At 35.3% G+C, this 16331-nt stretch overlaps 2 protein-coding genes across 2 annotated transcripts; one reads left to right on the plus strand and one right to left on the minus strand.

Annotated features, from left to right (window-relative positions):
• Positions 1-650: 650 nt before the first annotated feature.
• rad54l (RAD54 like) lies at positions 651-9417 on the plus strand. The gene is made up of 18 exons (XM_058779988.1): positions 651-961; positions 1126-1206; positions 1291-1395; positions 2227-2287; positions 3150-3285; positions 3374-3443; positions 4074-4362; positions 4507-4631; positions 5450-5600; positions 5710-5836; positions 5918-5992; positions 6214-6344; positions 6436-6546; positions 7319-7442; positions 7593-7671; positions 8015-8194; positions 8304-8467; positions 9215-9417. The coding sequence occupies exons 1-18, from the start codon at positions 959-961 to the stop codon at positions 9414-9416; spliced, it is 2214 nt and encodes a 737-aa protein (XP_058635971.1). The 5' UTR covers positions 651-958; the 3' UTR covers position 9417.
• A 281-nt stretch (positions 9418-9698) lies between these two features.
• Positions 9699-15686, minus strand: lrrc41 (leucine rich repeat containing 41). The gene is made up of 10 exons (XM_058779989.1): positions 15416-15686; positions 15158-15244; positions 14978-15048; positions 13789-14488; positions 12520-12747; positions 12098-12244; positions 11020-11118; positions 10801-10929; positions 10017-10089; positions 9699-9930 (listed from the first exon to the last, which is right to left on the minus strand). The coding sequence occupies exons 1-10, from the start codon at positions 15669-15671 to the stop codon at positions 9711-9713; spliced, it is 2010 nt and encodes a 669-aa protein (XP_058635972.1). The 5' UTR covers positions 15672-15686; the 3' UTR covers positions 9699-9710.
• Positions 15687-16331: the final 645 nt, after the last annotated feature.

Raw genomic sequence — 16331 nt, forward strand, 5'->3', positions numbered from 1 at the left:
AAATAGTATTAAAAATTAGATTAGATAGTATGGATAGTATGCACATTGGGACGCAGGCCATGAAATGAAGGCAACTTGTGAACAGTGCTACGGAGACGTTTATGTTCTCCGGGGCTTAGGCTTACTAATGCTCACATCTTTTCTATTGAACTACTATAATTTTACTTGTCTTTTCTGTTATTTTTCACACAAGAGATGATGAATTCATGATATTTGACCCCTGAGAGAGAAGTTTGAGCGCCATGTTTCCACCGTCCTCTGCTGTCAATATAAATAACCCAACCGCGCCATCTAGTGGACGTTTATATATATAAAATACGCTCAAAACATTCAGATAAATCTTAGAATTCCAAAGTAGAATCTAAAAATGCATAAACAGCAGCGCAAAAAACTTAATGAAAATTCTATTTTTTAAAACAATCATTTATACTGTTATTAACAAACAGACAAATCAAGTAAAATAAAAGACCAAGACATTATTAAAATATATATATATATATATATTTCCATTTTGATGCCATGGGCTCACTTACATTGACAAGTTAAAATTATATATTTATAATATTATTATTATTATTAAACGCTGCATTAGTTATGATATTTTGTCGCTCTCGGCAGCATTTATTTTCGAAACGCGTGTCGGAGAGTTTGTCCCTTCCCCTTCGCCGTAGTGTTGTGTGAACTATGCGCGGGACTCTCAAAATAAGCCGGTGTTTGATAACGAAAACAAAAGCTTCCTTTTTGGTTACTTGATATGTTCTTAAATAAGATATTCTTGGTAGTTCAAAACGACAGTTTTACTGTGGGAGTTTCGTTATCGGAGTTATTTATTTAGTGCGGAGACCGAGCGCTTATGTTGCCAAAGTAAGGGGAAAAAGAAGAGAAGACTTTAAAAGACAGAAAAATGCACATCTATTTAAATGTATTCATTTAATTTGGATTAAATTCCTGATCCAGAATGGTAGGTTGCAATTTTAATCTTTTAATTCGTTGTGTTCATGTATGCTTAGATACCCGCAATCTTCATGTATACACATCTAACGTTAGTGTAACTTATGTTGTGATTGTTGTTGATTCGTGTTCAGTAAGTTCATTAAAATCTTCTTCAATTATTAATGCCTGCAGAGGAGAAGTCTAGCACCCAGTCAGGTGGCCAAAAGGAAACAAGGGCCGGATTCAGATGATGAGGACTGGGAGCCTGACATCGTGAGTTGGTCCCATAAGCTCTTGATTGAATTATCATCATCAGTGAGGACATGATGGACTGTTTTCACTGATTTTACTCTACAGGCATCACAAAGTAAGAGAGACTGTCGAGAAAACTACATCTCTCCCTACAGAAAACCCCTGACAGCGCTCACCAACAGACCCCTGTGCACAGATGGCAATGAGCATGTGAGTTATATTTAAAATGAAAACACGCAGAACACTTGTATGAGAACACAAAGGAAATCTAACAAATAAAAACAGAAATACAAGAAATTATAAATCTTATAATGCCTTCTTTGGGGCATATGTGTGTGAGGACAGCCATACATAAATGTAAATATTGCCGATTTCTAAAGCAATTTACCTTTAAAACTGGAAAGACTTCACATTGGAGTTTCAGTCGTCCTGGATAACAGACAGCTTGGCCAATTTTTGTACTGATGCATTATGATATACATGATAGATCTGACAGGAAAGTTCAAGATCCTAAAGGATAATTTTACCTTGTAAATGTGCAATATTCTTGTACAAGGCTATTGATTAGTGCTGTCAAACAAGTAATCGCGATTAATCGCATCCAAAATAAAAGTTTATGTAATATATATGTGTGTGTATTGTGTATATTTATTATGTATATATAAATACATACACATACAGCATATATTTGGAAAATATTTACAAGTATTTACATGTATGTATATATTTATATTCATGTAATTTATATCATGTATAAATTATATTTAAAAATATAAACGTAACATATTTTTCATGCATGTGTGTGTATTTATATGTATACATAATAAATATACACAGTACACACACATTATGTAAACACAAACTTTTATTTTGGATGTGATTAATCGTTTGACAGCACTACTATTGATCAATTCTGGAAAGAACACAAGAGGGAGGTAACATTGAAATATGAAGGGGCATTACTATAATTAATTATTATATAATTATTCATTATCATATAATTGTTTAGATTATATAACTAATCACTTTAACTTTTCACAGGAAGCATTCATTCGCAAGATTTTATCAAAGCCATTTAAAGTTCCCATCTCAAATTATACAGGTCAGTCTGTGCTCATAACTCATTTTCATTAATGGTTGACCGATACATCACCAAAGCTTATCTTTTTTATGAAAAATGAAATATTTTTTAATTATCGTCAGTAATGGGACTTTTGTTTTGACAACGCAAGCACCTGAACACACGGATCTTCATTAGTTTACTGTCTCTGTTGAAGAGTTTTGTCTATTAATTTATTGCCAGCTAAACAAATCTACTTTATAGATAGATTTTTTTATTATTTTTTACATATTTATTCATTTTCAATTTTTTTTTTTTTTTTCTGATTTAGTAAATAATATATTTAGGGCTGTAAAGTGATTAATCGTGATTAATCACATTCAAAATAAAAGTTAATGTTTACATACTATGTGTGTACCGTGTATATTATGTATGTATAGACACACACATGCATGTATAAATTAAGTAAAAATATGTTAGATTTATATATAAAATACAGATATATATTTTTAAATATATACATATGTGTTATATATATATATATATATATATATATATATATATATATATATATATATATATATATATATATATACACATACTAAATATACACCGTACACACAAATAGCATGTAAACAAACTTTTATTTTGATTGCGATTAATCGTGTTGCAGCCCTAATTATATTAAATAAATATAAATGTTACTTCAGCAATTATCATCAGTGTATTTTATGTATCTTTTAATTAATGGTGTGATCTTTATATAAATGATTAGCCACCCTTCTTTTATATATATATATATATATATATATATATATATATATATATATATATTTTTTTTTTTAATAATTAGTGTGGTAAATGTATTGTGGAGGTTCAGATGTGCTTGTGTTGCTCTGATCAGGTCCGTTGGGTCTGCGGGCTCTGGGACTGAGGCGGGCCGGGGTGAGGAAGGCCCTGCACGACCCGTTTGAAGATGGAGCTCTGGTTCTGTACGAGCCGCCTGCCATCAGCGCTCATGAGCTCATCAAAGCTGACAAGTCAGTGACGTCTGATGATTTACAGAGGTGTCTTACATTGCAGCTGCACAACAAGAACATGATCACTCTCTGATTGATTCCTTTGCAGGGAGCAGTTACCAGTGCATGTGGTTGTCGATCCAGTGCTCAGTAAAGTGCTTCGACCCCATCAGCGAGAGGTAAGATGATCAATGATTCAAGGGTGCAGTGATATGGTTATCCCTGAATAATCTCAAAATGCCCAATTATCAGTCTGATATATTAGCTAAAACCCTTTGTTTTCTATAAATGTCTAGATCTCTATAACATATTTTTGGAAATAGCTAAGCTCATTTACGCCACGAAAAATTCTTTTTCACGAAAAAGTCTATTTTCATGCAATTCTAAAAAATAATTTTTTCCTTGTAAACTAAACTCACGGTTGCAATTCAGAATTGTGAAATAAATAGTTGCAATTACCTTTTCATTATTGTTTTATTGGTGGAAACAATTCAGATTTTTCTTCTCAGAATTTCACGTTTATATCTTGCAATTGCAAGTTTTAAATTCGCATTGACTTCTTCACAATACTCAGAATTGTGATGGAAAATAAGTCCGAAATAAACTCAAGATTTTTTTTTTTTCTGTATCAGAAATAAGCTTCCATATTTTCAAAATATGAACTAAATAGACATTTCTAGAAAAGAAGGGTTTTAATTCTTTTTTCTGTTTGAATTTCTTGAATTAAATTTTTAGTTAACATTTGTGATGGAACTAAGCTTCTATATAGAAAATGCCTTTTAAATCATCCTTACAATGTTCTTCTGCAGGGTGTGAAGTTCCTGTGGGACTGTGTGACAGGAAGGCGGATTGAAAACTCGTACGGCTGTATAATGGCGGATGAGATGGGGCTGGGGAAGACGCTGCAGTGCATCGCTCTCATGTGGACTTTACTGAGACAGAGCCCTGATTTCAAACCTGAGATCGAGAAGGTCATCGTGGTGTCCCCCTCCAGCCTCGTGCGGAACTGGTACAATGAAGTGGGCAAATGGCTCGGTGGACGTCTGCAGCCTCTCGCTATTGATGGCGGCTCCAAAGACGAGATTGATCGCAAACTTGGTATTTGATTCATTCTTTTTATTATTACAGGAGTTCGTTACAGGCTTAAAAACCAGATCAATTCAATTGAAATGCAAAACTGATGAAGAAGACTCTGTTATCTGTGTTCACTACATGTTGATGTCAGTGCATGTGTTCTTGCAGAGAGTTTCATCTCCCAGCATGGCATGCGAGTGCCAACTCCAATTCTGATAATATCCTATGAAACCTTCCGCCTTCATACTGAAGTCCTGCACAAAGGCAAAGTTGGGCTGGTTATTTGTGATGAGGTAAGTGTACTAGAATAACTGCATAATAATAAAATGTTCACAAGCCAGGAAATATTAGGGAATTTTATTTTATTTTTTAAATAAATTTATCATTTTAATCAGCAAGCATGCATCAAGTTGATTAAAAGTGACAGAAAAGACATGCATAATGTTACAAAAGATTTCTATTTCAAATAAATGCTGTTCTTTTGAACTTTCTATTCATTAAAGAATCCTGAAGAAAAAAAAAGTATCACAATCTGAAGGACCATGTGACACTGAAGACTGGAGTAGTGATGCAGAAAATTCAGCTTTAACATCACAGCAATAAAATATATGTGACCCTGGACCACAAAACCAGTCTTAAGTCGCTGGGGTATATTTGTAGCAATAGCCAAAAATACACTGTATGGGTCAAAATTATCCATTTTTATTTTATGCCAAAAATCATTAGTATATTAAGTAAAGATCATATTCCATGAAGATATTTTGTAAATTTCTTACCGTAAACATATCAACTTCATTTTGATTAGTAATATGCATTGCTAAGAACTTAATTTAGACAACTTTAAAGGTGATTTTCTCAGTATTTTGATTTTTTTGCACCCTCAGATTCCAGATTTTAAAATAGTTGTATTTCAGCCAAATATTGTCCGATCCTAACAAACCATACATCAATGGAAAGATTAATTTTGAAAAATTGACACTTATGACTGGTTTTGTGGTCCAGGGTCACATATTACAATCGATGACAGATCTTCACAATATTACAGTTTTTACAGTGTTTTTGATCAAATAAATGCAGCCTTCGTTCTGTATGTCATGTGTTGTTGGTTTAGGGTCACAGGCTGAAGAACTCGGACAATCAGACGTACCAGGCGCTGAACGCTATGAACGCTCAGAGGAGAGTGCTGATATCTGGGACTCCCATTCAGAACGACTTACTGGAATATTTCAGTTTGGTGCACTTTGTAAATGCTGGTATTCTTGGTAAGAGACCTTTTATCGTTCCAGTTTTACATGACCCTGTGGGAGAACATTACTGGAACTTTATTTTAAAAACATGCATTTGTGTTCATGCGTCTGCCTATTCTCTCAGGCACAGCTCAGGAGTTCAAGAAACGCTTTGAGATCCCGATCCTGAAGGGTCGTGACGCTGACGCCAGCGATAAAGACAGGACAGCTGGAGAGCAGAAACTCCAGGAGCTCATCAGCATTGTTAACAGGTGAGCTTGAGAGTCTCTAAAAGACTCCTCCCTGTCTCACCATTCAAATCATTTGGATTAATCCTTGTTTGTTTTGTGAAGGTGTTTGATTCGAAGAACCTCAGATATTCTTTCCAAGTATCTGCCTGTGAAGATTGAACAGGTTGTCTGCTGCAAGTAAGAGCTCAATTGATATTCTCTACTTTTTGTAATAGCAAGACTCAAAATAACATTATTAATCATTTGATATTGTTATTTCAGTAATCAGCAACCTTTTGCGTGTTTGTCATCATTAGCACTTGAGCAATAAGATAATTAGTTGGAAATGAGCATGTGTGACTGTGATCGTTTTTCCTTGAAAGAAGTATTAATGAATTCTATTTGTGTGTCTTTATCAGACTGACTCCCCTCCAGAAAGAGCTGTATAAGTTATTCCTGAAACAGGCCAAACCTGTGGAGAGTGTGCAGAGCGGCAAGATCAGTGTGTCTTCTCTGTCGTCCATCACCTCGCTTAAGAAGCTCTGCAACCGTCAGTGTTCATCAACATAGTCAGCCCTCTTCATCATTTCTGACATGAAAACACGTGCTTTAAATACAAATGTGTTTGGTCTGTCTGTTAGATCCTGCCTTGATTTATGAGAAGTGTCTGACAGGAGAAGAAGGGTTTGATGGAGCAATAGATCTCTTCCCCCAAAAGTATTCCACTAAAGCAGTGGAGCCTCAGCTCTCAGGTCAGTTCTGACTTACACTACCCTTCATTCAGCAAAGATGAATTCAGTTCCTCAAAAGTGACAAAATTTGTATTACAAAAGATTTGTATATCAGATAAATGCTGTTCTTTTGAACTTTCTGTTCATCAAAGAATCCTGAAAAGTATATATATATATATATATATATCAAATGTTCACAAAAATGTGAAGCAGCACAACTGTTTTCAACATTTGTAATAGTAAGAAACATTTCTAGAGCAGCAAATCAACATATTAGAAGGATTATGTGACACTGAATTCAGTTTTGATCACAGGAAATAATTACATTTTAAAATGTATTCAAATAAAAAGTTATTTTAAACTGTAATAATATTTCACAATATTACTATTTTACTGTATTTTTGATTAAATAAAAGTTTCAGTCTTCGTTTTGGTGAGCAGAAGAGCTTCAAAAATCATTAAAATATTTCGGAAACATTAAAAGTCTTATCAACCCCAAACATGTGCTCTGTGGGCTCAGAGATGGAGCTGCACCACAAGGACCATTAACCCAAGAGACAGAGTTGCACCATGGGACCCTCCAAGTGCTTCTGATTCTTCATTGTTTTTCATGCAAAGAACATCACTCACCTCAGATTTCAAAAAAGAAATGCATGAACTGATCTGCCAGCGACAGGTCATGATAGCGGCTGCAGAGGCACTAAACCCTAGTTTTTCACCAGAGCCATAGCTGTGTGGCATTGAAGCCCAGATTCATTGATTCCTGACTGTAATCTATATGACTTGTTTTCAGGGAAGATGCTAGTACTGGACTATATCCTGGCGATGACCAGAACAACAACGAGTGACAAAGTGGTTCTAGTCTCTAACTACACACAGACTTTGGATCTTTTTGAAAAACTGTGTCGAACCCGAAGGTGAGAGATTCAAATAACACAAATCCAACATCAGAGACGGCTCACATTTCCCCAGTTACTTTCTTGATAGAGGTTTAACATTTTTTACATGATTATCCATATTACCAAGTTGAAATTGGTCTAATAATATATATATTTCTTCACAAATAGATACCTTTATGTTAGGCTGGATGGGACAATGTCCATCAAGAAGAGAGCAAAGATCGTGGAGAGATTCAACAGCCCTTCTGTAAGTAACACATTTTGTGTTCAACCTGTCATATTAAGTCTATTTATTAATTTAGTCTGTTATTGTTTTTACTAACATAGTTCTTAATTAAAAAAAATAATAATCTTTAGTAATTTTATATGCTTTTTTTTAATTTTCAAATCACTATTTAGGTTTCATTTTATTTTATTTCAGCTTCAGTTGTAGTATTATATTTTTTTGTTCGGTTTTAGTTTCAGCTAGTGAACATTTCTAATTCAAATCTAATATTTGGAGTTTTTCATCTAATATTTTGTTTTTAAGAACTTAGATTTAGTTAACGATAAAACCCTGAGTCTTGCACACTTTAATTCTTCTCTTCCAGAATCCAGAGTTCATCTTCATGCTGAGTAGTAAGGCTGGCGGCTGTGGCCTTAACTTAATTGGTGCAAATCGCTTGGTGATGTTCGACCCTGACTGGAATCCAGCCAATGACGAGCAGGCGATGGCCAGGGTGTGGCGGGATGGACAGAAGAAGACCTGCTACATCTACAGACTGCTGTCGGTGAGAGATGTTTCCCAGATTATACAGGAAATGTCTCAAACAATGTCTCTTATTGTACAAAACGCTTAAAGTGGATGACTAGCCAGCTTGTTTCTTTTTCCTCTGTCAGACGGGAACGATCGAGGAGAAGATCTTACAGAGACAGGCTCATAAGAAAGCCTTGAGTAGCTGTGTCGTGGACGAGGAACAGGATGTGGAAAGACATTTCTCTCTCGGAGAGCTACGAGAACTCTTTGCACTCAACGAGGACACAGTCAGTGACACACATGACAGGTAAAAACAGCACTTATGCTGCTGCCTTTTGACTAAATGCTAAAGTAGCATTATAAGATTCATTTACGGATAAGGAAAATGCATAAGTTCATAAATGACACCCTGCATCATATTTGCAGAATGAAATCCAGTTTTGCTGATCCCAAAAATACTGCCTTCATGGTTAGAATTATGACAGTGACAGAAAAATGCAAACATGAGCCAGATGTAGAGATGGGACGTTTGACACTGAGGCTCCGAAGCCTGTTTTACTCTAATGAAGCAGAGTGGTTCAAAAGACTGTCGAGGCTTGTATCAAATCTCCATGATCATGTGACTGATGACATTTGAGGCTTCATACATGCTGAGTATTGCTTTTGTGTTGAAACTGGAATCAACAAGATGTGGCTGCTATAATTGTCACCGGTAGGGTCTGGCTTTGAAGCTTTGAAGCTTTTTGGTTCAATCAGGAAAAAGCTTCATCTCTAGCCAGATGTTTTCTGCTACATCTATGGGTCATGTTAAAAAAAAAACTATTGTGAAAGTTATTTGACATTGTCCCCACTGCTTTGCCGATTGCAAGTAGTCAAATGTCTAATTTCAATGAATAGTAGTATTCAAAATATCTCTACTTTAAGTCCATCAAGTTTTAGATATTTTGAACTCAGCATCATCAGTTAGATATAAGATTTTTCTCAGAATTTTTAAGATGCACTGTGGTGGTATCTAAGGAGGCGGGATCATTCAAATCCATTTTTGTGCCGTCAGGTTTCGCTGCAGGCGCTGTGTGAACAGTCGACAGGTTCGTGCTCCTCCAGAAGATTCGGATTGCACCAGCGATCTGTCCAACTGGCATCACTGTTCGGATAAAAGAGGCCTGAGGGACCCAGTGCTGCAGGCATCCTGGGACGCTGCCGTCTCGTTCGTCTTCCACCAGCGCTCACATGAGGACCAGAGAGGAGTCGTCTGAGCATCATGAGTCAAAGCACCAGATCATCTGTGGAACTGATATCAGAGCTGATCTGGGAACAGTGAGAGGATTCCTGAAACCTTTCTACTGTTCAATCACTAGTACACTGACTTTTTTCAGTTGCTTTCATTGTATTTATTTTGTAAACAAATTCAATAATTATCTCTATATATGCTATTAAAAGTGTAATTATACTCAGTGTTTGTGCTGGTCATTTATTACCTACAATAACGTTTGCATGTGCTTCTGCTCACATTTGCAAATGTCTTTTAAAAGGGCAGCTAAATGCTTGTGTCACATCACACTGATGTGATCTGCCATCGTCGACCTGGAGTCCCAGTCATCTGTTAATATATTACAGTACAGGATGAGCTTTCGCAGCGCTTGACCTTTGACCTCAGGCTCACGATCCAGTGGATTGAACCGCAGGTCAAGCATCAGTCGCTGAACAGGCCTGTATGTTTCCAGCAGCTGCGCAAACTCCAGCAGTTCAGCAGGAAGAATGAAATTTGAGCTGTTAGAAAGGAGAGATTATATATTTTTTTAACCACATATTTGTGTAAATGTGTATGAAAATGCATGTAACAAAACCAGCGTTACCTAAGGTCTAGTTTTGTGATTTTACTTGGGTGGCCTCCTGAGAATAATTCAGCCATCTCTATGGCACTCGTTGCTGGAGGAAGAAAAACAGATTTGTCATATTTATTCACCGTTGAGTCACTCCAAACCAATATGATTTTCTTTCTTTCGTGAAACACACAATTGAGATGTTTTTGTAACTTTTCTTCAAAAATTTACATATCAGTCTGCTGCTCACACAAAGCTATATAGAAAAAGAGCAGCATGAGCATCAAAACATTCAGCTGGAGTAATCATATGGTAATAGTTCATCCACGACAATCAATTTAAACCCATCATAACATATACACTACTATTATAAAGTCAGAAATTTGTTTTGTTTTGAAAGAAGTCTCTTCTGTTCACCAAGGCTGCATTTATTTGATTAAAAATACAGTAATAACAGTAACACAGTAAAATAGTATTACAATTTCAAAGATCTGTTTTCTGTTGTAATATATCGTGAAATATAATTTATTGCTGTGATCAAAGCTGAATTTTCAGCATCATTACTCCAGTCTTCAGTGTCACATGATCCTTCAGAAATCATTCTAATATACTGATTTGCTGCTCAGGAAATAACAATACAATAATACAGTTTTCTTCAGGATTCTTTTATAAATATAAAAAGTTCAAAAGAACAGCAGTTTTGTGAAATATACATCTTTTGTAATAAAGATCACTACTCTCTTTAATGCCTCCATGCCCCTAACCTGATAGTGTGTGTAAGTAGTGTAGTTATTCTACAGAGCGAGTTCAGTCTTACCCAGGCGATTCTGGCTGAGCATCAGGGTACGGAGGGAAGAAATCCCTTTCAGTGCTTCTACAAATGGCAGCAGGAAGTCCTTCTTTACAGCACACTTATCCAGCAGCCTGCAGTCTCTGAAGGACAGCTCTGAGATTCAAACAACAGCACAAACATTAGCCACTCATTTCAACACTCAGTCTTGCTTTTTTTTTTCTTGTGCATTATGTTGTACCTTACCTTCCAACACAGAATGTTTCAGAAACTGAAGAATCTCCTGGTGATAGTCAGACAAGTTTATGTCTTCCAGCTTTAATACCTTGAGGGATGGATTAGATCCTATGGGGAAAAAATACAAAATAAAAACTGTACTTTGTATCTTAATAGCCATTTAGTCTGGAAAAACATTTTGTAATAAAAACGCAGTGTGAAAAACAACAGAAATAATTCATTATACTCAAAAACTAGATAAAAAGATGTATCAGGTGGGACGGGTAAGAGAAGCATTTCTCCATTACTAAACTGGTATGACGTACTCTTCATGATCTCAGAAATACAAGTGAAAAAGAAGTGCACTTAGATGTATTGAACTTGTATTGTGCATCAATACATATTAAGAGTATTTTTTTTTAAAACTGTACTTGCAATATAATATTAATTAAATAAAAATGCCGCTTAAGAGCATACTTTCAAGAGTTTCTTAATATTATTCTTAATTTATATTCTTAATATAATTATTATTCTTTATATAATTAAGTACACCTTTAAAAAGTAAACTCTGAAATAATATGAAATTTTAAAACTTACTTTCAATTTGAATTTGTAATGCTTTAAAGAGGTACACTTATTTTGATCTGTTGACCAACATACTAAAGTATATGTAAAGTGCTTGATTATATATTTTTTTAAACTTTAGTGTTGTTTAATATTACATTTAATGTTAATATATTTTAAAGGTTATAAAATGAAACTTCACATAAATAAAATACATTTAAATACAATTTTCAAAAGAAATTACATTAGTTTATTTGAGTGTCACCACATTCAGGGTACACTTTAAGCATGTTTCAGTCAACTGAAGTAATTACGAAATTACATACAAAGACGTACTTAAGTGGGTCAGAAAATGATCAGCCAATTAAGTGTCTAAAAACATTACTTTCACTTCACACATGAGTGTATTGTTTAAAAGTATACTGTGTAATAAGTACTCTTTACTCTTATGCTGAAGTGCACTTTTTCACAAGGGTGACACATGGATGTTGAGGTCTCGTGTAAACGTCTGGTTAAGCCAGGAACCGATTATTTGTCGGAGTACCTGTTAATGTGTGAAAAAACTGCTGTGACAGATGGATTCCTGTGAAATGAAGGTTGTTGAGTTTTGGAGCCGATGTCAGGACCGGCAGAAAACACGCCACTGTCATCGGGCCAGTGGATCTGACTGTCAGCTTCTCCAGACAGAGCTCTGCAAATAAAGGGAAAAAAAATAAAAAATGATCATTTATATTATATATATATATGTTTATGATTTAAGAACAAAATGTATTTACCCTGTGGCAAAATATGTGAATGTCAAAATTCTTTCTTTTGCTATCTATCTATCTATCTCTGATAAACTGGTGCATATCAACATCTCATCTGCACAACATCTTTCTGTACTATCAACATCTTAACAGTACAATTCATAAGGATTTACACAAAAAGCTGTTTGTCTCAGCTCTCAGCTCAGGAGACCATCACCTTTGTTTTCAGTGAACCGCGGCTGCGGTCTCCATGTGTTTCTGTCGGCAGGCGGGCAGATCTCCAGACACAGGCTCTGTAGGGTCGGACAGGCTCTCAGCATGCTGATCAAGTGTGTGTGACCGCTAACATAACTTACACGGAGATCCGTCAGAGAGCAGCTTGGGTTCAGAAACAACTGTCTGAGAGACTCCACCAACACTGACATCTCCTGCTCACTAATGAGCCCTGCACACACAAACACACTTCCTGCATTCCATGTTAAACAAATACATAGTATACTAATAATTAAAAAAAATAAAATAATACATAAAATAACAGAAGTTTGGGGTGTGAATGATTTTATGTTTTTGAAAGAAGTCTCTTATGCTCATCCAGGCTGCATTTGTGTGACTAAAAATGCAGTAAAAACAGTAATATTGTAAAACATTACTGCAATTTAAGATAACGGTTTTCTACTTGAATATATTTTAAGATGTAATTTATTTCTGTGATCAAAGCTGAATTTCAGCATCATTACTCCAGTCTTCAGTGTCACATGATCCTTCAGAAATCATTCTAATATGCTGATTTACTGCTCAAAAACATTTCTGATTATTATCAATGTTGAAAACAGCTGTGTTTTAATAATTTAAGTCAGTTGTGCTTAATCATTTTGTGGAAAGCATGATCATTTTTTTCAAGTTTAAAAGACAGCATTTATTTGAAAAAAAAAAAAAATATATATATATATATATATATTTTGTAACATTATAAATGTCTTTACTGTCACTTTTGATCAATATAATGCATCCTTGATGAATAATATTGAATAATAGTAAAAAAAAATAAATTTTAAACAATAAAAATAAAACAATAATAATAATACAAAATAAAATTAAATATATGGATATTATGATCAATTGAATGCATCCTTGATGAATAAAAGTAAACAAATAATAATAATAATAATAATAATAATAATACAAAATAAAATATACTGATATTTCGATCAATTTAATGCATCCTTGCTGAATAAAAGTATTAATTTCTTTAAAAAAAAAATGTAACCAATCAATCAGTCAATAAAAATAAATGTCCATTGGTAATGTCATTTTCACTAATAAGGAATCAGATTTAGTAGTTTGCGCTAAAAAGCCAGAATAAAATAAAATAGTAATACACAACTAAAATTAAAAAAAAAACTAAAATTTACTGACCCCAAACTTGTAATGAGAACCATTTATAAACCTGTTGTCCAACAAAAAACAGCTGTCAGCATGTACTTACAGTCACTGTGGAGATGTAGCGTGCGAAGACACAACCATGTGGGCAGGGTATGTGACACTGTGCTCAGGATTTCACGCTTGGACACTTCAAAATCGAGCGAGTGGATCTGACCTTCAGGGCAGCGGTCAGCAGGGCTGCTTGAGGACGAAACCTCGCTGCACAGAACCTCTGGGTTTCCCTCCACGTCTAAAGCGAGACGTTTGGCAGCGGGTTCCTCCAGCTCTGCACTACACTTTGAGTCTAAATCATGGCCGTCAGCGTGGGACGTCTCTGGAGCAGTGGACACTGTTAGCTGAGGACCTCTGCGTCCGGACATGAGCCAGCTCAGAAAAGATGAATCTGGATTTCTTCTCAGAACTACATCTCTAACAGAGCCGTGATCCAGGAGCCGGTGGAGGATAAACAACACGTATTTCCGTTCGTGCTTGAATAGCGATTTCACGTCCAGTAATTTGAGGGACGTAACTCCCTTTTCTAAACTGCTCAGGATGGGCCGCAGGTCCACGGATGCCAGCCTGCAGAAGTTTTTGGTTGATGTGTGGAGAGAAAGGACTCTGACGTGCTTTACAGTCATGGAGAGAATGGAAGTATCGCTGAGGTGGGAAAGGTACGATCCTCCCCGTCTGACCTGAGTGAACAGGACCATGTGAAAGAGCCGTTCCAGACATCTCTGCTTCCAGTCCTGATCGGGCAGCGCTGACTGAATAAAAACAGTAAACCAGATTTCAGTCTCATAAAATACACAAAATAAAATAAATTCAATTAATAGTTTATTACATATGTTACTTATAAGGAATTTGACTTAGTAGTTTGCTCTGAAAAGACAGAATAAAATATAATAATAATATACAAAATCAAATAAAATAATTTCAAATAAAATAATTTAAAGTAAGTTGTAGTTATAAGGAATCCAACTTGGTAGTTTTATTCTAATAAAATAATAATACATTCAACTACAATAACAACAACAACAAAAATAATAATAAAATAAAATGAAATAAAACTATAATTTATTGGCCATGTAAGCTGTTCTTATAACGAATTTGTCTTAGTAGCCAGCTCTGAAAAATAAAATAAAATAAAAGCAATAAAAATTACGCAAAAAAAGAAGCCAGTATAAAACATAAAATAATAGAATAAAATAAAACAAATAATTTATTCAGCAGCAATGATCATATAAACAACAAACCTTCAACCTCCAGCGCCACGTCTGGTCCAGATCTCTCCATATTGCTGCCCAAATTACAGAGGTGGAGATTCCTGAAATCAGGCTTTAGTGTTAAATATCCCTCTGACTTTATTAGATGTCACTCATATAAGAGTAACAGAAATGTAATGAAGCTGTGTGTATGTCTGTATTGTTCTGTACCTTTGGTGGCAGCAGCTGTTTCAATCCTGTCCAGATAATAAATGTTTAGATGTGGCAGTAAGTCTTTCAGGAGAGACACAGGCAGATCTACATCAAGACAGATGGAAAGAATATTAGAAATGTCAAACAGTTTTCCATCGAGTCCTTTATGTCCATAAACTGTAATGAGGTTCATTCCGTTCAACGTTCAGTTAAGTTACATACATATTAATTCCTGGTTTGGCATTAACAAGACATTTTGCTGTAAGTAAAACTCACTCGAAACCTTTTTTTCCAACACATCCATGTTCTGAGCAACTTTGACGATGCACATTTGCACCAACGAGCTTCCATCTGAGTTTCCCATTTTTACACAAGAGACGAGCTCCAGTGTTGTTGTTGTTGTTTCTTCTTCTTCTTCTTCCTCTTCTTGGTTTTTAACGGCGGTTGGCAACCAACGTAAATAGGCGAGCTCAAGTGTTTTCTCACACCGGAGCGTGTGTTTCATACATCTCTGCTGTTGTGCTTCCGTCATGTGTTTGGAAAATAAAAATGTATTAGAAGGAAATATTGGAGGATAAAAGTAGTGACTCGTCCAGGGGGCGCTCTGCGGCTCAGAAAGCCGATTCTTTCATTTAAGCGGTATTGTACATATTTTTTTCTCTCTCGCTCGCTTATTTGTGATATTTAAACAGTACATAGCATAATCTTTTAAATTTAAATATTCCAATAATTAATGCCTGATCGACAAATGGAAAGCCGCTACCATAAACCACTATAAAAATAACTAGTAATCACAAAAACTACGATTGGCCCAATCTGGCCAGCGCAAAGTAAAGAAACAGATACCACGTGACAACACTTTTTTTATATATATAATTTATGTCTGATAATTTACATCTGATTAATGACTTAAATATTCATTAATCTTAAAAATGCGCGGTAATTACACAGCATTTGGGTTTCTAATTCCGCTAGTTAAAACCACCTTTTTTCATGTGAATTTCCATTCTAGTTGCTCAATTTCTACGGAAAGAACGCGCCAATTGGCTCAATTTTTGTCGACTCTTAACTTCCGGGCGCTTAAGTGGCCAATGAAACACGCTGTAGCGGTGCAAGTCCCGCCCAACAGAACAAATCCGATCGGAAAGCACTCCTGCAATATCTACTGATTGATTACACGAAAAAAAGTTGT

Source organism: Onychostoma macrolepis, chromosome 06, assembly GCF_012432095.1.
Source record: "Onychostoma macrolepis isolate SWU-2019 chromosome 06, ASM1243209v1, whole genome shotgun sequence".
NCBI lineage: Eukaryota > Metazoa > Chordata > Actinopteri > Cypriniformes > Cyprinidae > Onychostoma > Onychostoma macrolepis.